A 22,176-nucleotide genomic window follows, 5' to 3' on the forward strand; every position below is an offset into this window, starting at 1 on the left:
TCTTTTACTTTTTTGAGTTCAGGAGGTCTCAAAAGTGAAGATTTGCAGAAAATTCGGAGGGTAAAAACTGACACGATTCCAATACTTTCCCTTGTTATGTATTATAACAGCATGGAAAGTAACTGCCAGGAATGACCTAGGAATTGGTAACTAACTGATTTGTTATGATATGCTGATTTCTTTTAAAGTAATATAACTCATAATAACCTATCATGCAATTGGATTTTATTTGTGTATAATTAATTACCCATGTTAATAATACAGTATTTAATTTAACAGTCCATTAAACTTTCTGCTTCTCTGATCGTATATTATTGGCAGTAGTGTAACTAGAACCTTCATTCAATTCTCTACCATTGTTGATGTAGCCACTAGCTGTGGACTCTTAAGATATTATATTCGTATATAAATATCTACAAGGGCGGATTTAGGGTGTGCTCAGGTGCCCTAAATTCGCCACTCCTGGGGTTTTCCCGAAAGCCGAGTATGTCAAGTAGTAAAAAATGTAAGGCATATTGTTTCCTTTCTGCACCCTCTCTAAAGATTTCTGGATCTGCTATTGCATGTTTAAGCGTGTGTCACCTTCGAAATATTTTTCCTGTAGCCTACTTATTTCGTATTTTTCCTTCGTTTAATTTATTTTTAGTGGTAAGGGAGCAATGTCGTAACCAAGAAGGGGTCCGGCCCACTCTGATTACGCTTCTGATTACTGTCAAATCAAACATCAAAGACCACCCAGCAAAAATGATTATACACCTAAGCTTAAGCAACATAAGAGGAAAACAAACTCCTGGCTGATTTACATAATTGCATAAATCTAATCATCATAAGTTTGCATACATTTTTTGACCCTTTCAACTTTGAGGGCATTAAGGTCGCTTCTAACCCTATCCATCATGAATTCGGATCCACGAGCTGGTGGGAAATGTCACTAGATATGCCTTAACTTGCAATTAATTTATTTAATATCCGGTAAACAGTTTAATGAAAAACATTAATGCTTTCTTTTTATTAAATACTTTACACAATTTATTGTATATAATTATGTAAGTGAACGATTATTATTTTAAAAAAGTCACATTTTGTTGATTTATTTCTTCTATTTTCTATCATACAAATGTATAGTTCGTGTATTAATATTTTACTCACTCTAAAAAACAAAAATTATTTTATTTTCTATACAGTTTGCAATTGTAAAATATTGACTTAATATGTAAAAAAATCTACATAATTTCGAGAATACAATCAATACAATTTTATATTAATACTATACTATTATTAACTATGTTTTGTTTGTATCAAACCATCTATACCTATATATTACTATAATAAATAATACAAACAGTACATAATAATTAAGAATAATTTTATAGTAATTTTTAGAGTTTTAAAGAATAATCTGAAAATACTTTTTAACACAGTACAGTGCGTGTGATGCCATCTCTCGAATTACTTTTAAATTTTTCAATAATCTAGTGTAATGAATCCAAAAATACACTAAATTTTCGGAAAATTTCAATATCATTTGTGTACTTTATACATTACAAAGATTAAATTCTTGTAAATCAATAAAACTTGAGGTTTACGCTTAGTTAATAATTGTTTAGGGATTAAAATGTTTAAACTGAATAAGGAAACACTGCAAAGTATTTTAATTGCAGTATATGTAGTATAATATGAATAAATCATTGAAAAGTCTCCAAAATGTTTAATATAATAATAATAATAATAATTAAAAATCTTTTATTTTCGAAACGTGTAGTAGTAGTAGTAGTACTTAGTCACGTTGGAAAAAATCGATAATTCAGTAAAGTGTTAGTGAGGAATCACTTAGACAGGTGAGTGTAGAATCCATTCGTAAACCGTATATTAATCTTTCCGCTTAACTGATGACATTACATGAATATTAATCGGATCAACTCTATAATTTTATTACTTTTCATATATTATCGTCTCAATCTTATCTCTTAACTTATCTCACGTTTAAGAGCTACGATTAAAAATAATATTTTAAGTTACTTTACTAATATTTCTCAACGTAAATTAAAGTAATAATTTTCCGTAAAAAAATGATGCCTGCTTAGACAATTAAGTTGTTAACTTATAAATATTTTTAGGAAGTTATTTTAAAATTAATATTCAAATGTTGACCTACCAAAATTGTCCTTTAAATCATTTCTTTGCACGCACTTTCTAATGTATTTTGAATTATTCATTTCCCCCCTTCGTGGAAGCGCATATCGTAAATAATTTAGAAATTTATACGAATAAATTTTCAAATATTTATCATAAAATGTCCCGTATTTTGATTTCCTTTAAGTTTATTTTTATCTTAAATGAGCCTCAATACAGTTTAACATTAACGAGTCATAAATAGTTCAAACTTTATATCAACACGAAAATATTAATTAATTGTAGTTACAGCGAATAGTGTTACTTTAATTTGAACGATCGACACATTTTATAAGTATACAAAGAGCGCAAGTTGCATAGAAAATTTGAATAATAGCCGAACTTTATAATAATTATACCTATTAAATTAGACACGCTGCGGTTAATATGGATCCAGTAACATTCTTAGTTTAGTTACCAAAGCAGAAAATGATCATTAAATGTTTCTCGCTAAAATCCCTCCCTCGCTATAAAACGATTTTCAGTCGAATTAATCGAGCCATTAATTTTGTTATATATATATTAAGTTATAAACTTTGCGGAATTTTCTAGTTATTTAACTGAAAGTAAGTACTTTACAGTGTATTTTTTTTAAGTTAGATAATGGTTGAGGTAGTTATAAAAATGGGGCATCAAAGTATTTATGTAGCTATAAAAATTAATTTTAGTTATATTGTTAGTTTTATTCTTCTATAAATTATGCTCGAGTTGTTTCTAACAGAAGAAAATCACTCGTTACTTTGTTATGGCAACAGTTTCAAGCTAAGTTACGTCCTTTTTAAATGAAACTTTTTTTATATATTTTTTGCTATAAAAAAAATTCTCATTTTTTAAAATATTTGTTGTTAATTAATTTTTTTCACTTAATTATAATCATTAAAAGTGCATTCGCCATTAAAATTCTGAATGCGCTTTCATAGTTTTATATACGGAAACTAGTATTATTAATGCTCTTTCTGAATGTCTAATTTTTTGAAATAGTTTTTAAAAAATTAGATATAAAAATAGTGGTAAAAAAATACCGAAATTAATTAGAATTTTTATATAAAAATTATTTAAAGTTTTCTTAATATAATCTAAAAATCATTCACGAAATTTTATAGACTAAATAAAGTTGATGAAACTAATAAAAATTCATTACGAAGTAGTTAAAATTTATAAATTTTAAATCTAAAATCGATTAAATTAATGAATATTTCTCTTTTTTTATATCAGAAAAACTCAAACTTCATTTATATTTCATCAATAAAAAATTATGTACGAAGTTTATATTCTGTAGACTAAATTTTTCTAATTAAATATTCATTGATAGAAGTATAAAAGCCCTAAAAAATCCAATCACACTAAAATAAATTCTATATATTTTTTTTATATTTTGGCACGTGGTTTAGTTTTTAAATTTAAATCATTACTTATTAATTTTTCATTAGGTTTAGTGGACTTTTTTTAAATGTTTTTCCCTCCGCAAGAGGTTTATTATTCAAACATTATTATTATTATTATAATATAGAATACAAAGTGAAAGATTTGGCTCATGTCTGAGTGGAAGAAGTACCCGATAGTGTATAAAGATTTTAGCACTTTAAATATCATTTCGGAAGAGCAATTACAATTGATTTTGGATAGTGTACCTCAACAAGAGCTTAGAAGCGAAGAATGGGAAGAAACGGAGCTAAATCAGAGTAATGAATACCCATTTGAAGATCCTACACCGTCTGTTCTTCGTTATATCAACTTGGAGAAACTATACTGGAGAGATACAGATTGGAGGATGATAACTGACGAAAGACCTTCGACAGAGAAGGACGAAAGATTTTTTAGCAGGTATATTTATAAAATTAACATTTACAACAGGAAAAAGAAATGTTTTAAGATCGAATATGAAATCTTTCAGACTCGTCGAATTGGAAAAATTTCGGCTTTTTACAAAAGCTGTAGAAATGAGAAGGAAGAAAAAGATGGAAGACGAGTTAGAAGAAGGTGTTTTACAAATTTCGGAGGTTTCTTATAGGAGTTATAGTAGGGAGTGTCTCGAGGACGAAGAGGTGGATCAATATGATGACGTAGAAGATCAGATTGATGATGGTCAACATCTACAACCGAAAAATAAATCAAAATGATTTTTCTAAGATGAGTTTTTATTAATAAATTATTATACTTGAAAATTAAGTAAATCAATTTTTAATCAAAACTTTTAATATTTACTTAAAGGGTCCTAAATTTTTTTAAAATTTACAAACTATAACGTAGTTTCTTAATATTTTATTAGCTTGTGATTCTCTTAAAGAGAGAAAATAACGTTTCTTTGGGACCTCCTGGTTGATAAGTAATACCGTACATAACGAACGATTCAACATATCAAAAATTTGAGAAATTCTAATTACATTTTATTTAAAAAGTTTTATACAAATTCGTTTAAAATCACAATGTAACTGGAACAATTGTTCTGGTCTCCTTCAATTAATAAAAATAACATTTGGATAAAATAATTGACACATTAAATTGCTAAATTAATTTATTTATAATTACAAACTATATATATATATATAATTTTTTTTAAAATAAAAGATAGTTTGAAAAAATAAAGGTGAATTGCTAGTGAACTTTTACTTACATAACAATAATATATTATATTATATAAAATAATTAATTGCATTTATATATAGGCTTATGCACAATGAAAAAATTAGTTAAATAAATCTATATAAATTTTTTAAGTATTTATATTTATAGTATATTTATTATAATTTTATATTAACAATGAAACATTTGAGTCCAACTTTCCATCTAAAGAAAATTTCATGGATTCCAGATGCTGGATTTCATGGATTCTGGATTCCATCTAAAGAAAATTTAACATTGTTGAACGAAAGAAACACGAAGAAGAAACAAAAATATGTTCTTGGTCTTGTTAATAATACAAAGGTTTTTTTGAATTATTCCCCCATCTTAAATTTCACCACTGAAACTCGTCCATAACTTGAATTTCTTAAATCCAAAAAATGAGGCGTATAAATGCCTCAATATCTCTGAATTTGGGGACATCTACTGCGCTATCGTTTATGAAAATGATCTAACAATGTTCAATTTTAATAGGGCTATAATAAATTGAACAATTATTGTAAACAACATAAAATTACTCTATATAAAATACTGAATGATTTTAATAAAATAGCCCTATTCAACACTCTCTACGGAGAAATTTAGCTATCTAAATGCAACCAAATTCGTTATGGTGGTATTTCAGGACATGCAAAGACATTTCTTTAAAAAAAAAATGAGTGTCAAAATTCGCCACTATGGCGTTTTTGGCGCTACAAGCAACAAGCTTTTCATTTGTACAAGACTGTCGTCAAGTTGGGGAAATACCACAGATTTGAGGATGGTCTTGATAAAAACCTTGAGGGAAGAGTTTGTTTGAGGCGTAAAACGTGTAAAGTTGATTCCAAAATAGCTAGCTTCAATATTAAAAAATTACTAACGAAATAAAAAGGAACACAATATCCTATACTGTTCTGTTTCGTTATTAAAATAAGAAGTTGGGCTAATTATTGGCTTTCTAGTGGTTGCCTGGACAGTGGCTGGAACTGGAATTGTGCAGCTCCGTTTTAGTTTTCAGCATATCTCAGCGCTGGCACAGTTAACAGTGTTAAGTATAACAGATAAAATAACATTGCATTTTGTTTTTCTGTTACGCAATATCTGGCCTTTGTTTCTTGATACCAATTGTGATCACTTCTGTACTGTTATATTTTTTAAATTAATGATCAGTTTTAAACACTAGCACAATATAGCAATAAATTGTAACACGGTATTTGTAACAAATCGTAATTGCGTTTTCCTAAACCGAGAATGTCCACCAGAGATCGAGTAGGGAAAAAAACCACTGAACATCGGTAGTTGGGCACGATTCGCACTTCACCAATGGGCTGGCAGCATGAGGTTTTTCGGGTTTTCTTCCTAAATAGAGGCCAGTTTCCCATAGAAAGTCCTCTCGGGAGCCACACCCTCTTGGCACGCCCATGTATTTCGTTGCCTTATCCATCAATACTATCCAATCCTAATCTGGGAAAATTTTAGGAAAATAAAAAGAAAATACTTATTACCTCTAAAAATCCCCCGACAAGTTTTTTTTATAGGGAAGACTTCGAAATTAGCAATGCTGAAGACATCTATGCAGATATCTTAGTGAGCCGAAGATACGACCGCCATTCTGAAGGTGTAAAAACTGAAGATGTAGGCCTATAGTATGTTCAACGACCGATCGTAATTGATCCTCTATGATGTCTTTCAAGGCCTTCAAATTTGCAACGTGTTCTCACAAATGAAACTGGTTTTTCGTTGCTTGCAGCGCCGAAAACTCTATAGTGGCGAGTTTTGATACAAATTTTATTTTACGTAAATGTCTTCCACATTTCCGAAGTGTCAGCATACCAGATTTGGTCGCATTTAGATTGCTAAATATCTCTAGAAAGGGTTGAATAGGGATACTTTAATTATGATCACCCATTACGCGAATGACGTCTAATTCAATAAAGCCGTGACTGACTAAAAGATGATGTTTTCATTTTTGGAAAGTCCTTAATTTAAATACATCTTAAATTTCTTAAATAAACTGTACTTAATTAACCAGTTCTGAAGTCTTATCTAAAAATGTTAGAAAAAAACTATAATATATTAATTTTTAAAATATATTATTACATTTAATAAATCATTTTAAGAGAATTAGTAAACAAAAAGAAAATTTTCTCATAAAACAATATAAAAATAAAGTAATTTATAAGATAGTTTTCTTTTTTTTTTATAAATTCTTCTATGGTCATGAAGTAGATTGAATGGTATCATATCCGGATTGTAAGAAATTCAATCTTTCGTGCTAGAAAATTAAATAAGAGATCATAAATACATATAAATAAACATCAACTCACAGCCCGAGTAGATAATAACATCAAACGATCGCCTAATTATCGGGCTATAATATGGCTATATTAAATGATTGGAACTAAGTAATTTGACACTTAGAGGTAGGCGTTAGGCGCCATCTCTTAATTAAATTAATAATTAAATAAATAAATTTAGAACATTCTGGAATAAAAGAACTGGCCCGGGACGGGGCTTGAACCCGCAACCTCCGCTTGCCGTGCGGTGCGCTTGCCAGTTACGCCAGTTTAACCAAGTAAGGTTATATCTAAATCTAATATACTTCTGGAAGCGAAGACTCGCTCGGGGTCCGGGTTGCGTTACTGGCAAGCGCACCGCATGGCAAGCGGAGGTTGCGGGTTCAAGCCCCGTCCCGGGCCAGTTCTTTTATTCCAGAATGTTCTAAATTTATTTATTTAATTATTAATTTAATTAAGAGATGGCGCCTAACGCCTACCTCTAAGTGTCAAATTACTTAGTTCCAATCATTTAATATAGCCATATTATAGCCCGATAATTAGGCGATCGTTTGATGTTGTGATCATAAATACAAAATAAGCATAATTAACGAATTAATTATATAATTTTTACCTGTACTAAATATCCAATGCAGTACTTTTCAGCTTCTACAAGTATCTGATTACTGTGATATGCACCGAGAAAAGATAAAGTCGCATCCCTTCCAGCATTTTCTAAGAGAATATATTCTCCTCCTGGATGCTAGAAAATAATATATTGTTTTATAATATTGGAAGCGTTAATTTAATAAATAAATAAATAAATGCCTTAAAATAACGTAGGGATTCGAATACAGATTGAATTACATATCACATAGGCTACATTTCATTTTTTTTTGTTGCAAGTAATCTGCATAAGACATTACTTGAATATATTATACGTTATTTATTAACATGCAGTCTATATTTTTGAATTTATTAAAAGAAAATTATGGCATGTTAATTTACTTTTCTTATTTTATGTCTCACTCGTTAGTTAAGATGACAGGATACAATCTTTACATCAGAATTATACAAAGAAAAAAAAGAAGGCAGGCTGCAAAATTATTCTCATCTTGACAGCTTTTCATTTCTTTCAGCCATTTTACATTTTTATTATTGGTTTAATGACACCAAAGCATTTTTATACAATTTCTAGCCTCGTAACAATCGAAAAGTATCTATTTTTTTCTACTTTATAATAATAAATACAAAAACAAAAATGATACAAGATGGTTCTGGATGCTTGGAAGAGAGACAATAATTCTATTGTGTCTGGAGATCTACTCATATTGTTACATGCAGTTGCTATTTTAGAATACAAGTCAACGAACTTCTCGCAATTTTCTCATAGAAAAAAACACACATAAATAATAATCTTCTAAGTACTCTCTTTTTTTTTTATAGATTCATATTATAGAAACTATTTACCTGAGATAAAAAATGGGTCACGTCGTAGATCTTATCGTAAATAATTATCCAGCAGTCATGTGCCTCGCAGTGTTGACGTACTTCTGCTAATGTGTAATATGAAGCAGATTTTCTCATTCAGCACAATTTTCTTTAATTCCTATACAGAAAATAAGGAAAAATTGAGCTTTATACTTGTAAATACCGATGAAAGATATGAGCGAAGTAACTGCTCTAAATTGACGTTTGTGATTATTCTTAACGGATGACTTAACGTGATTTATAATCTGTGATGAAAACTTGGATTAATTTACTAAAAAAAAACGAGACACTCGTGTATATATTATATCTTACAGCATATTTTACTATAAAATATGTACATGTATCTGTATATTTTGCATATATAAAGCTAAGTTATAGGATATTGCAAATATACAAAATATATCTTATTTTTTACAAGATTTAATTTCATGTTCAGATAGCTGAAGATGTATAAAATGTGCATAAAGTATTAATTTTACTAACATTTTTAAAATAAAAAAAACTTATATTTTATTGTCGTCGGGTTATTTTTAAGAATGTATTAAAGATGGGAGCTTATATATAAATGAGGATATTTTTGACGATTGAAGTAGGAGTTTGTGTGCCGCATCAGCACATCTATGACGTCGTCTTCCTCTTCAAAAGCCAAAATTTTATTTTAGTTTAAAGCAAATACTGTTAAAACTTCCCCAGAAAGCTTAGCTGGCTGATAATAGCGAAAAGTCATTCGGCATTTGAAAGGGAGCGAGTAGGTGCGAAAAATGAGTGTTTGACGCCAATTTTTGGTGGTGTGCATTGCTACATTCGATAAATTATAGCGGAATATTAAATTTAGTTTCAGTGGCCCACTTTTTTAACTCACTAGAATGGGAAATTGTTTCGATGGCAAGGGAGAAACGACAAGAATCTGTATGTCTATCACAATAAACATGTTAACGATGTGACTGACAATAAGACGAAAACCTATCGCATGTGTTTCTGCACTTCTGAAGTTTATAAAATTTCGATCTACAGAGTACTTTGTCGTCATTTTATTTTAAAATTATGTTAAATATGATACTGTATGTATAATATATCTGTTCCCATAATCTAGTAATTCGATCGATTTTTTTGCTTTATAAATATTTATAAATTCATAATTCTTAATTAAAATTCCTCTCATCTATCACATCTAAAATGCATTAAATGATTCGAGATTATTTAATCTGTTAACACCTTAACAAAATATTAGCGTGTTTGTTTACAAATGTCCCATTTTTCTGTTTAACACCTCTAATAAACAAAACCCTCTTTTAATGTAGAAGTAGGTAAGCACGTTTTAATCACTTTATACCTTCTCTTCCAAAACAAACATCATAAATCTGGCCAAAAGGTTCGAAAGAAGGCAAAAATCATTGAATGAAATACTATAAATAGATTTTAGTCAATGTTAATTTACCTATTTCAAAGCTACAGATTATTCCAGAGATCTACAAAATTCCCAATTTATTTAATTTAAATTGTAAAAGATATTAAGTTATAAAATGAAAAAAAAAATTATCATTTCGACTCAGATTTATTTAGAAGAATTCAAATTAGATCTAGTTTCATATGTATTTACATAAATTTAATTTTTGAACAGTGTAATCATAGAGTAATACATACACAATTAGAATTCTTTCATAAATAATTAATAATTCGAATTTTAAGCTTATAAAATGCATACCTTGTATGAATTATGAAGAATTATAATCACCAAAGTGGTTAATGAAACTTCGTATGAAGCGAGAAATAATAATAAGGAAACTTTTGCCAAAATAGATTTCACAACAAACACTAGTTTATTTTTTTTTTCTTTAGATAAACGAAGACAAATTACAGTACTGACGAATAGTAACAGCATCCTTATCTTATTCGAATATTCATATCTCTGTTGAAAATGTAGTCAAAAACGATCTTTTCTTGCTTAAAAACTTTGCTACAAGGTCACTTGCTTCAGTTATCATTCGGTTCAAAGAATTCAAAAAGCCTTAATTTCATGTACTGTACAATAATAATTGCTGCTTTTTGTAAAAGTAATTTTTAAAATACCGCTTTTAATTAGGCTAACTCATTTTGTTTGCTTGTTTTCTTTTAAAAAAAATGACCAAATTAGCAGAAAAAGATAACGTTATCTACTAAGTTTTACGTTCAAAGAATATAAAACTCTCTAGCAATTTTGCATGTAAATATAGGCTATAATTAAAATAAGAGTTTCAGCAATTATATGAATTTTTGCCATTTTTAATGGCTTCTCTGAACTTTTCTCCGTAAATTTGAAATAAATTAACCATTTCCTGTTATTAAAAAAAAATCAAATTTTGTGACTAAATTTTTATTATTTTTATAATTTATTGACGAATTAAAATTTTTATATAAAATAAAGTAGATTCTAATATTAAAAAGCAGTTAAACGTGATATTTTATGGTTAAAATCACTATAAACAGTCTAATTAAATGTGATATAAAACTTGTACATATAAATTTTATTTTAATAGACTTTTTTAGATTTAAACATCAAAATGAAGACTTGTGTATTAATTGATTAAAAACTGATAAAGTTTTTAAAATACCAAAAAACTTGTTGAAAAAAAAAACATTTTTTGAGTAGATTTGATATAGATACGATAGTTTTTTAACCTAATTTCTTAAGTATCCTTTATTAAAAATATCAAAATTTCCTTCAATACTAACTAAATTTACGTCGTAAATACATTTACTTTATATATAGCTAAAGTTTCAACTTTCCTGAAAAATTTGTATGCTAAAATTATCGTTAAAACAGGGGAAAAAATAGAAAAATAGGAATTTATTCCCGAGGAAATAAATTCCTATCATCAGTATCACTTATTTTTATTACATCGCTTTATCAAAGCGTGACTTGAATCATGATTAACCTTGAAACATTCAACACTATTTTCTGACTACAATTTTCTTTTTTTTTTTTTTTTACTAATCAACAATGATGCTGCATAGCAATTAAGTATATACCTAATTATTAATTCGGGGTGGAATAAATTGAAATTATGGTGTTGTAAACCAATATTATTCATAGTGTGGGTTTCTTTCAAAATAGAAGAAAAAGTAAGAAATTGATGTCTTAATTAAGACGTTTAAAAAATTTAATATATACAGAATGTTAAACATTAATTGAGATTAATTTAATTAATCTAATGTTTACTCGGTTGCTGAGAAATTCTTGGCAGAAAGACTTTTCACTGCTGAAAAATCTGAATGACTCTACGAGATAAACAGTGAAGGATTTTGTAGATTTGACAAGATAAACATAACAAAAAAAGATTTAATTCACGTAAATTAAATCTTGAGTAAATGTTATTTAATTCTCGAATTTTTATTTAATCCGTGGGATATTAGAAAAATTCCAAAAATTGATTTGTTTTAACAACATCGAGTGAGAATGGATTCAATGTATATAAACGTATAAAAAAGATTCTCGTCGTTATTTAACCATGACATATTTAAAAATAGAAACGTGTAAATGTGGTCATTGTGAACTAAGAACAGATGTTGCAGAAAATCAGTATCACTTACAATTTATTATTTAAATAAACAAAAGTTCTACATAAGTATGTTACAAAATAGCATAACCCTGCAGAAATTTTTTACATAATGTTAAATATGACTTTTTTTTTTTCCTTAGATGTAACAGCTGTGTATAAGTAGGTCTGATATACCTACAGGAATTATACTTAAAGAGGAAATTATCTGTAGAATGAAGAAATGATAAGTGTCAAACATTAAACTAGGCCCTATCAAAGGACACAGGCGAATAGTTCTCAGCAAATATGGCGTTCATCCAGTTTGATACTTCTATTTTACTTTCAGCAGCTGTCAGCATTTTCTCGATGGAATGACAATAACAAAAATAGACAAGAGGATGGCCGTTTTTTTTAGAGATTGAAATGATAGATGAAATGCACTCCTCATCGTTGTGGCACTGCGAATTATTTTACTTAGAAAAACCGATGCAGAAAATTCATAAGCGCAGTTTTTAATTCGGGTTAAAGAATAAATCTGTCAAGGACAATTTGTTGCCCAGAAAAACACTAAAATAGAAAAGGAGATTAGTTGCAGAAAATAGTAACGGAAGCAGGTGGAGCCACTTCTATACTTTACGAACCCGAATATCTGATGGTACCGTAGAAAAATAGAATCGAATTCAGCACCATCCAGATTACTTCATTCTGTACTCTGTCCCCCTAAGTGTGTTAGATTTATCCTTTTAGTTGTTACTTCTTCGATAAGAAATATTCTCGACATGGCACCAAGAACCTGGAGAAGACCGTACACGGCAATTTACGACGATAATTACAAATTCGGAAATAGTTTGTACTCGGGGACTCTCGATAGTATCGAGAAGAAATACCACGAAACTTTGAGACAAACCCATGTCCGTTCGGATCGACCAGATCTCGCCATGACCAGTTTTGCTGGATCGATCGTGACATCGGGACCATTGCCTACGACCTCCGATCCCGTTGTTCCACGATTAAGAGGAGGAGGATCGCCATCCAGTCCAAGATCAAGAGTAAGACCCGAAATGCCCTCATCATTAACCGAAAGCGATTTCCTTGGTCCAAGAATCAGACCATTAGATTTCGAAATAACACTGCCCACTACTAGATCTGCGCTGGCCGATGATGAATTCTTTGCAGAAATTGAAGATAGAAAGGCACGCAGGAAGAGGAAGAAAAGGATCGAAAGATCAGATATGATGGATCAATTTGCAGAAGAAATAACGCAATCTCAAGATTCTTCATCATATTGGGCAGATAAATGGTGAGTATCTATATATATAAAAAGAGGAACTAAATATATATTTAGGAATATCCAAATAATTAAGATAGTTAAACATCATTAAGTCCTTGCACTTTCTATTGTCGTAATCAGAAAGAACAATAGTGCAATTTGACCTAATTTCTATTTATAGCTCTTTCATAGTGAAACCAGATTAATACACTTTAATTGTTTGTTAATTTCTTCAAAAACCAATCATGTCAAAGTGATTTAAATCCTAATTAATTAACCCCTTGTAATCAAGAAAACCAACAATTTAATCCCGATTAATCCCTTGTAGTATCTAATTAAACGAAATGAATAAGTACAATCCCATTCTATTTTCATCTAATTGAGGTTGTTACATGTGATTCATTAGACGATTTAAAAATACACAATAATAGAAACTGGAATGAGAAAAATAAGATTTTAATAGCAGCAAATTCCATTTATTAGTACTTGCAAGTTTTCAGTCTATAATTAATTTGTAAGAAAGTCATTTCAAGGTATATATATATTTTTAATTAATTACCGTAATTTTCAATTTAAATGAGAAACTTATAATTTGACGAAATTATTAATTACTGTGATTTTCGAGAAAGTTATAAAAGCTAATTTAATAGTACTACGTATTAATATGATTTATTTAGAGAACTTTTCGTGTTAAAGCTGAAATAAATCATAATATTAGCTATTAAAACACAAGAGAACTCGTTTAAAATTCAAGATGCAGCTATCTCAACCAAGGGCTATTAAAAACTACATGAATTTTGTAGCTTGTTTTATGATTCAATTTCGTGATAGGAATAATATATATACAATTCCCGGTTATAAAAACAAGAAAAAAAGTAATATAATAAGAATTTAAATTCTGTAATGTTCAGTTAAAACCTGAAAAAAATTATCTCAGACAGAAATTTTATAGTTAAACTTGAGCTCATACTTTGATATAATAATATAAAAATAATACAAAGCTGTTATTTGTCCTACACTTAATTCGATTATTATGTAAAATACCAATTACATAGTCAATATCCATTTAAACAATACTTTTTTTTTTCAGTTAATCTCTCCTTAAATTGTGGTTAGCTACTTGTATGATCATTAAAACGGTGTTTTCAAGTATAATTACCTAAGAAGGAATCTAATTTATTCAGTAATTAAATTAATTGCTTAATATTAACTTTAAAAAAAGACGAAACGTATACATTTTGAACAAATCAATTACAGAAATCAATTAATTTTAATTAAAGTAATAATGTTTCTTAACTAATTTCGGTTCTGTGGAAAGAATTAATTCGAGTTTTTTAATAAATAATTTCGTGAATAAATATTTAAATTTAAAAAAAATAAAACTATTAATAAATATTTACAATTAAGTTTTTTTCAAATACATTTGAATCTTCTTAACATATTTAAACAATGATATAACTTTATAAAAGCGCACTAATTGTATTTAAATTTACGAGCCTTAAAACGCTTTAAAAAGATTTTAGTTTCAAAAACAAATGAACTAAACTCGAATCTAATTTTTTTAAAATTTAATTTCATTTAACATAATTCTAACCTTGTTTTTTTTTCTTTTAAAAACAATTTATTTCCATTTAATTTCAATGTTTTAAACGTAATACAGAGTTCAAAAGTGAGTTTTATTAAGTAATTTTATTGCATTTCTATCGTCAGAAAGGGCTAATTGGAAGATAAAATGACGTCTTCGATAAAAATGATTACATTTTATACAAATTGGATGAAGTCCAGATATTTCTGGCTCCGAAAACCGTAAACTTAGTCCAACATCCATTAATAGCAAGTGACAGAATGTCGGTTATTGGAACGGCAAGGTTAAAGTGCTAGAAAGTTCACTTCACATTCGACAAACAATAGGACTAAGTTTGATGGCTATAAACGATGAAAAAACTGCATTACTGGGCCACGGATTCCCCGAAAAACTATCCATTGTACGAAGGACTCTACTCATTGTACTCTACTATAAAAAAACCGGATCGTAGAAACTTGATATGATTGGTTTTCCGAAGCTTTAAAGGCAGAGAATAGGTTTTAAATAAATATATTTAATAATGATTTTTTTAAAAAAAACAATGAAAATAATTAAAGAACTAAATAAACGCGTAATGATTATATTTTCTGTGCGTTAGCCGCGACTTGCAGCACGAACTGGAGCAAGTATCTCAATCTTTGGTCGAAGCTGAGAGTCGTATTAAAAGTGAAGTTATTGGAACCAAGGGGAAGATCCAGAACGAATTGACTGAGTTAGCTATGGCTTTAGATGCCAGCAACCAGCAAAATTTAGAGCTGCAGAAAGTGATCAAGAAACAAGCGAAGCAAGTCATCGTAAGTTCGATTCTGTTGATAATGTTCGCAGATTCGATATTAAGAAACTGTTAAAGCACGAAATTAATTTGCTATTAAACAACTGATTTAAAACATTTCAAGAAGATAGATATATCTAACAAAGTGTAGGTGCCATACATGCCAAAATCCACGTTAGAATTAATGTTCTCACGAGGCACATACAAATTATGACTATGAGAATACTAATATTTTCTTGAAGATAAAATAAAAAGTATTTATGCATCAAGCTAAAAAAAAAATGAAATTAATTTGTATAATTAAAAATCTATTTAAAAATGAATTTAAACATTTAAAATAATGTATAAATATTTTAAAAAATGGACTATAAAACACCACCTTATCTAACTCAATCCCCCTCTTATAGTTTATAATAATTTAATTTAAAACTTAAAATAAAAACACAAAGTTTAGATTAAATAGTACCAAATATATAATTAAGGTTATTATTATAATAGATAGTCTATATTAAGGACTTTGATCATCATCTTATTAACAAAACTAATCAATCAAAAACATTATTCTAGTAGTCATTTATTTAAAAAAAAAGAATGTGAGTATGAATGTGTTTTTAATTGTTGTTCAGGAGCTCCAGTCCAATTACGAAGACGTACAACGTCACCTCCAGGGGACGATGGAGCAATTGGAGTCCTCTCAGCGTCGGTGCCAGATTTTAAAATCCGAAATTGATAATCTCCGGTCGTGTGTGGAACAGGTACTTATTACTTTCTAATAACCAATGATAAATTTCCCGCTTCAAGAATATAAACTACTGTATTTCATTTGAATATTACATATCTACGAGTATAATTAACGAATGTACATTATGCGGGCTATAATTTTGCATTCCGAAAATAAATTTCTCATGTATAAAATTATTTCTTTCTATACAATATATTCTAATATACTTAGTTTTTTACCAGAATAAATTTCTAAAATATAAAAAACTCATTTCTTAAATAACTTTTTAAAATCTAAAAATTACTAATATTAGAAAGTATTTATATGATTTGATTAAGTTTTCGGGACTCTTGGAGTAATAATCAAAAGCCATCAATCAACTTTTATGTCGAGAAACCTCCCCTTTTAATGATAGCAAAGAAAGCAATCAAATCGAGTTAAGATTTTTTTTAATTCTTTAATTTTCTATGAAAAAAATATTAAATTCGACATTTCTAAATGTAATCGCTCTCAATTAAGAAAAGAAATAATAATTATTCGAATAATTAAAAGACGAGAACGATTCTAATATATAATTCAAATTTCAACCAATTCGCTTACTCGATATTGTAATTGATTGCAATTAAAGTTGTTAAGCTATCGTTCATTGTACAAAGATGTGTGTGGGCGGGGCAGTTGGGCGTAAACATCTTCGTTGATTGTCTGTTCGTATTGTAAACGGTAAAGATTGACGTTTAAATTAAATTTTAAAACGTCACTCCGTTAGTAAAATATATTAAATAATTAATTATTAGAAAATCTATTTTATTAAGTCTATTTCAAGTTTTATAATCGTATAGAAGACTTAACACTGTTCAATCTGAACAGTTCAAATTTAAATTCACTTTAACATTTAAAAAAAAAAACTATAACATATAAGGTATAAACTTTATATTTTTATTATTTTTAAAACAATAAAAAACTTAAAGGTTTAGCACGATTATGTTACTAATAACTGCATAATTTATCTCTCATTCTTTTCAATTATCTGATATATCAGATGAGTTTCAGAGATGGAGTCTCAAATTTATATAGACACTTGACAGTTAAAAAAGAAGACTTCTTTTTTTATTTGACAGCTTTGACCTGAAGACCTGTTATTTGCTTAGATCAAATTTCTTTCTGGAACGTCTTTCTATAGCTAAAGAGTTCTATAAGAGAGGAAAAAAAATGTTCTCTCTGTTCAGCCTTAAACAATCTTCTTAACATGAATTTAACATTACAAAATTATGCTAAATTTTATAAAACACTGTATTTTTAAAAGATGTTTTAGATGGTTATTTTTTCATGCAGCCAATAAGAAGCAAACGATTGTGAATGTGATTTATTTTGAAGATTTATAACCACATCTATACAGTCCGTCGCTCTTAAAGCCTTTCCAGAAGGTAAGAATTTTTAAATTTTAATAAATTAAATATTTTCATTTAATCATTACGAAACTATTTTATCTTATTGACTTATTTTTATTTGTAATATAAAATAAAATAAGAAGGTAACCAGGAAATTTTTGACGATATTAGTTATATTTAATCTTCTCGATTTCTCAAGGACTTTTTTTTTATCGATATTTCTCAAGGACTTTTTAAACATACAAATTTATGTAAATTTAATTATATATAAATATACTGTAATACTCTTGGAAGTACTTATAAGATATTCGTTTTAAAATCTATTCACTGTACAATAATAAATCTAAAAAAAAATTTTCGGCTGCAAACTGAATGATAGCATCTGAAGCAAGATGCTACTATCATTTGAAACAAATTATCTCAAGCAAGACATTTATGACTATAAATGATTAACGATATTCAACACAAATATAAATTGTCACTCAGAATGTTTTAAACCATAAATCTTCTATTTAGTAGGAGAAAAAAAAAGGGGGAATTATGAGACAAGCTAGTCAATATAATAATAAAATAGCAAGAATGCTGATGATGTAGGCTACTACATGTTTTCTATAATTAAATACATTGTTTGGTAGAATAACAATCTTTATTTCTGTTAAATATATATTTTTAGAATAAATGAAAATTAAACTGTTAAGACTAACATTACGTTGTAGGGAAAAAATGAGAATTAAGCATTTAAAGCAATTACGGATCATTAATTAGATGATTTAAGTCAAACTAAATAATAAATCTTGTTTTTTTTCTTTGTAGATGTCTGAGGAGATCAACCGTACCTGAGATTATCCAAAACTTTAGTTTTTTTTTTCCGTTTTAAAACAATAATAGACCTAAAAGAGTGCATTAGTTGAATAAAAAAAAAATACGGAGATTGTGCTTTACCTTTTGGTATGTTTGTTAAATGTAGAGACTCTGGCATCTGAATAAAAGATCATCAGATGTTCATTTAGTTTATTATTTTTATCACCAATCGAGAACATACGTAGCCTAAGTTAAACTAACAAAAGATTTAACGTGAATTAACTAAAATTAGATTTCAAGTTGAACCTACTGATAAGAATGTCACTAGTTAATTTGATCTCTAACTTGCGATAAAATTAAATTTAGACTTAACTACTTTAAACTGAAAGTGTACAAAATTAGCATCCTGATCATATTTCTGACATTTTTAGTGAAGAAACGTGTACGGAAAATGCTACAAATACCTTAAATTATATTAGAAATTTATAATAAAAATCACAAATTATTTTATATTCGTAATTAAAGATGATGTAACTTATCTTTAGAAAGATTTTAAAAAGATCTTACCTGAACTGAGCAATTGGTGAAGAGAAGCCCGAGTTTTTAAAACGAACGGAATAGCCTCTGGCTATTAATTATACAAAACGGATCAGGTTTCTAAACAGGCCTCTTATATAAAATTTATTCCTACACGCAATTTTATATAAATATATGAATTGTATAATAAAATATTTATATAAATATAATAATAAAAATTACTATATTGAGTTATATAACAAAGAATGTTTTTGGCTGAATATTCTTATCATACTACTGGATACGTATGCATAACAGGTTATTGTTATTCTACCGTTCTGCTTAAATTTCTTGAATGAAAATCTCTCCACGGTGACACTTAAAGTTTTTAAACTTTATTAACAATTTAGAAAAATAAAAAAAAACATTAACCAGAAGTTAAATATAAAATGTAAAATAAATTATTTAATATGCAAACAATTTTTGTTTACCAATAAACAAGGTTTGGTATTTTTAAATATACATGATAGTATCAAGGTCAAAAAAATTGAATAAAAATTATGATCTTTCCACTATACTTGTATCTCAATAAAGTAAAATAGTTATCAATTTTAACTGTTACTATTAGAATAATCAACTCCATAATGAAATTACAAATGAAATATATTATTTATGCTGTATACAGTAAAAATGATTAAGTCTTTTGATAAAACATATATGTTTTACTAAAATTTTAGGTTCAATTTTTTAAAAATTGACATTTCCAAACTAGTCAATGAGCATGGTTTTTTTTTTCTATTCTTGAAAATTTAAATATTGGTAACTTACTTTCAATAAAATTCCTGTTGTATAATTTCAACAAAGTATGAATGTAATACATTATTAGGTTTCAAATGATTGTTTTTGAATTCAGAGGGAAAAAAAATATATCTTTTAATAAATATATATAGACTATATTAAAAGATATAAAAATATTTTCAGTTAAGTTAAATTAGGATTTTGTCTTATAAAAACTAAAAAATTTGTCATTGAAAATCNGGCTATAGGTTCCTTATATCAAAATGTTCAAAATTTCATCCTCTACAATCCCCCAAATTCTTAAAATGTCATTCTGATACACCCTGTATATGAAACTTATGATGTCAATAATTTTAGTAATTTTCACATAAACATCTTGTAAATTCTTATTTATCTATTAAAAAAATATTTTTATTATTATATTATATTATACAGGTTGTTTTAAGTTTAATAATTTCAAAGATTTTTTAAAGTCTTTATAAATAATAAAATAATTGCTTATTTAAGTAAACTATAGAAATACTCAATAGAAACAAGACATTTTTTTAAAGTGATATTTTATGATTATGATTTATTACTAATTAATACGAGGAATTGAAAAATATTTTTATGAAAATATTAACTAAAAAAAAAAGGTTACTTGTTATTGTTTAATATTAATGCATAATTGATTTATAAATAAGCAAATATCATATTCTTGCAAGAAAAATATTTGTGTTTTTAATTGCTAAAATTTCACTTATGAAACTGCAAAAATCGTCATTTTGTTTTGAGAGATGAAAAAATAAATTTTGTTTAGATGGAGTTTTTGATTGAATTTAACAATAAACACAACATATGAAACACAACATAAGTTGCTTCATAAAAAATGTGTGTATAAATTTATATTTCCTATTTTTACATAACTTAACTACTTGTAAATAAAAAATTATATGTGATATTACTAATTACATCAATAGCCTTTTAATGAACCAAAAGACATTGCCACTTTAAATAATAATCCAGTGTTTTGGTTCATATTATTAATATATTAGTTTTTAAACTGTAAAGTTAAATGTACTTACATTAATTTTATTAATCCATGTTAGAGGCTTATTTAATTAAATAAAGCACTGTTTTAATACAAGATTTTTCTTTTTTAGTTTAATATTAACTACTTTTATTCAAATAATAGAAAGGTTGTGGGTGAAGTTTTCAATGCAAAAACGCGAACGTCAGATGTTCATGTTTTTGCGTTGAAAACTGGCCGTGACCTCGTTAATTAGTATTTACAAACTGACTGTTCAACATCTATTAGTATGTTACCATATCAAATGAATGTAATAATAAATTTGCATAATTATGTAAGAAATGATAAAACATTTCTCATTGCATTCTTTAAATACTCTAGGTATGGAATATGTCATAATATACAGGGTGTATCAGAATGACGTTTTAAAAATTTGGGGGATTGTAGAGGATGAACTTTTGAATGTTTTGATATAAGGATAGCTGGAAATGTGATATAAAGTTCCTACAGCGCTTTGCATGTTCTATGCAGTCGGTATGTTGAATGAAACAGCAGAATACAGTATTTATGACAAGTTTTATTGACAAAACAGTAGCATACAATCAAACTGTACATCAAATCAGTGGCTGCACTACTTTAGAGTTCAATGTGACGACCACCAACTTCGTTACATAATACATGCAACGACGAACCATGTTTTGTCTGACTCTTGTAAGATGCCACGCTCCCCTCTGATGGTATTAAATGCTGTAAAGATGTACTCCGTAAGCTCATGAACTGTTCCTACAGGTGTTGCATACACAACGGATTCACGTTGACTAGTTGTGTGTTTACAGCACAGTGCCAGTGGATGCAAGGGGTAACCTGAAGGACAGCAAGCACTAAGTACACAACGTCCTGTACACAGGCTTGGTTAGACCACTGTAGTTGTGTGTTTACAGTCTTCCATCTGCAGCAATAACATGACGTCAATGGATGGACGGGTAACTACCAAAGTGAAGAGCGGTCATGCACTTCCTACTGCTGTAGACACTTTAGTTCAAATTTCCGGCTATAGGTTCCTTATATCAAAATGTTCAAAATTTCATCCTCTACAATCCCCCAAATTCTTAAAATGTCATTCTGATACACCCTGTATATGAAACTTATGATGTCAATAATTTTAGTAATTTTNCAATTTTTGTTTACCAATAAACAAGGTTTGGTATTTTTAAATATACATGATAGTATCAAGGTCAAAAAAATTGAATAAAAATTA

General features: G+C 28.0%; 3 protein-coding genes across 3 annotated transcripts; 2 read left to right on the forward strand and 1 right to left on the reverse strand.

The window, feature by feature from the left end:
* Positions 1-1,418: 1,418 nt before the first annotated feature.
* Positions 1,419-4,680, forward strand: LOC111640781. Its single transcript, XM_023386840.1, has 3 exons — positions 1,419-2,738; positions 3,683-3,996; positions 4,067-4,680. The coding sequence occupies exons 2-3, from the start codon at positions 3,707-3,709 to the stop codon at positions 4,290-4,292; spliced, it is 516 nt and encodes a 171-aa protein (XP_023242608.1). The 5' UTR covers positions 1,419-2,738; positions 3,683-3,706; the 3' UTR covers positions 4,293-4,680.
* A 1,965-nt stretch (positions 4,681-6,645) lies between these two features.
* LOC111640783 (cytochrome b5-like) lies at positions 6,646-10,286 on the reverse strand. The gene is made up of 4 exons (XM_023386843.1): positions 10,246-10,286; positions 8,520-8,658; positions 7,684-7,812; positions 6,646-7,048 (listed from the first exon to the last, which is right to left on the reverse strand). Exons 2-4 carry the CDS (start codon positions 8,634-8,636, stop codon positions 6,992-6,994), a joined length of 303 nt encoding a protein of 100 aa, XP_023242611.1. The 5' UTR covers positions 8,637-8,658; positions 10,246-10,286; the 3' UTR covers positions 6,646-6,991.
* A 2,009-nt stretch (positions 10,287-12,295) lies between these two features.
* Positions 12,296-18,799, forward strand: LOC111640780 (paramyosin, short form-like). The gene is made up of 5 exons (XM_023386839.1): positions 12,296-13,358; positions 15,512-15,707; positions 16,312-16,440; positions 17,739-17,830; positions 18,608-18,799. Exons 1-4 carry the CDS (start codon positions 12,838-12,840, stop codon positions 17,760-17,762), a joined length of 870 nt encoding a protein of 289 aa, XP_023242607.1. The 5' UTR covers positions 12,296-12,837; the 3' UTR covers positions 17,763-17,830; positions 18,608-18,799.
* Positions 18,800-22,176: the final 3,377 nt, after the last annotated feature.

Source organism: Centruroides sculpturatus, unplaced genomic scaffold (assembly GCF_000671375.1).
Source record: "Centruroides sculpturatus isolate CEXI.00-Female unplaced genomic scaffold, Cexi_2.0 scaffold1478, whole genome shotgun sequence".
In the NCBI taxonomy this organism is placed as follows: Eukaryota; Metazoa; Arthropoda; class Arachnida; order Scorpiones; family Buthidae; genus Centruroides; species Centruroides sculpturatus.

What these genes read in the sequence shown, in the direction of transcription:
- LOC111640783 (XM_023386843.1), bottom strand. Translation starts at nt 8,636, where the DNA reads ATGAGAAAATCTGCTTCATATTACACATTAGCAGAAGTACGTCAACAC. An exon ending in TGACCCATTTTTTATCTCAG is followed by an intron (nt 7,813 to 8,519) that starts GTAAATAGTTTC and finishes ATTATTTTCTAG; the next exon opens with CATCCAGGAGGAGAATATAT. An exon ending in GCATTGGATATTTAGTACAG is followed by an intron (nt 7,049 to 7,683) that starts GTAAAAATTATA and finishes TTAATTTTCTAG; the next exon opens with CACGAAAGATTGAATTTCTT.
- LOC111640780 (XM_023386839.1), top strand. Translation starts at nt 12,838, where the DNA reads ATGGCACCAAGAACCTGGAGAAGACCGTACACGGCAATTTACGACGAT. An exon ending in TCATATTGGGCAGATAAATG is followed by an intron (nt 13,359 to 15,511) that starts GTGAGTATCTAT and finishes TCTGTGCGTTAG; the next exon opens with CCGCGACTTGCAGCACGAAC. An exon ending in TCCGGTCGTGTGTGGAACAG is followed by an intron (nt 16,441 to 17,738) that starts GTACTTATTACT and finishes TTTTTCATGCAG; the next exon opens with CCAATAAGAAGCAAACGATT.
- LOC111640781 (XM_023386840.1), top strand. Translation starts at nt 3,707, where the DNA reads ATGTCTGAGTGGAAGAAGTACCCGATAGTGTATAAAGATTTTAGCACT. An exon ending in GACGAAAGATTTTTTAGCAG is followed by an intron (nt 3,997 to 4,066) that starts GTATATTTATAA and finishes GAAATCTTTCAG; the next exon opens with ACTCGTCGAATTGGAAAAAT.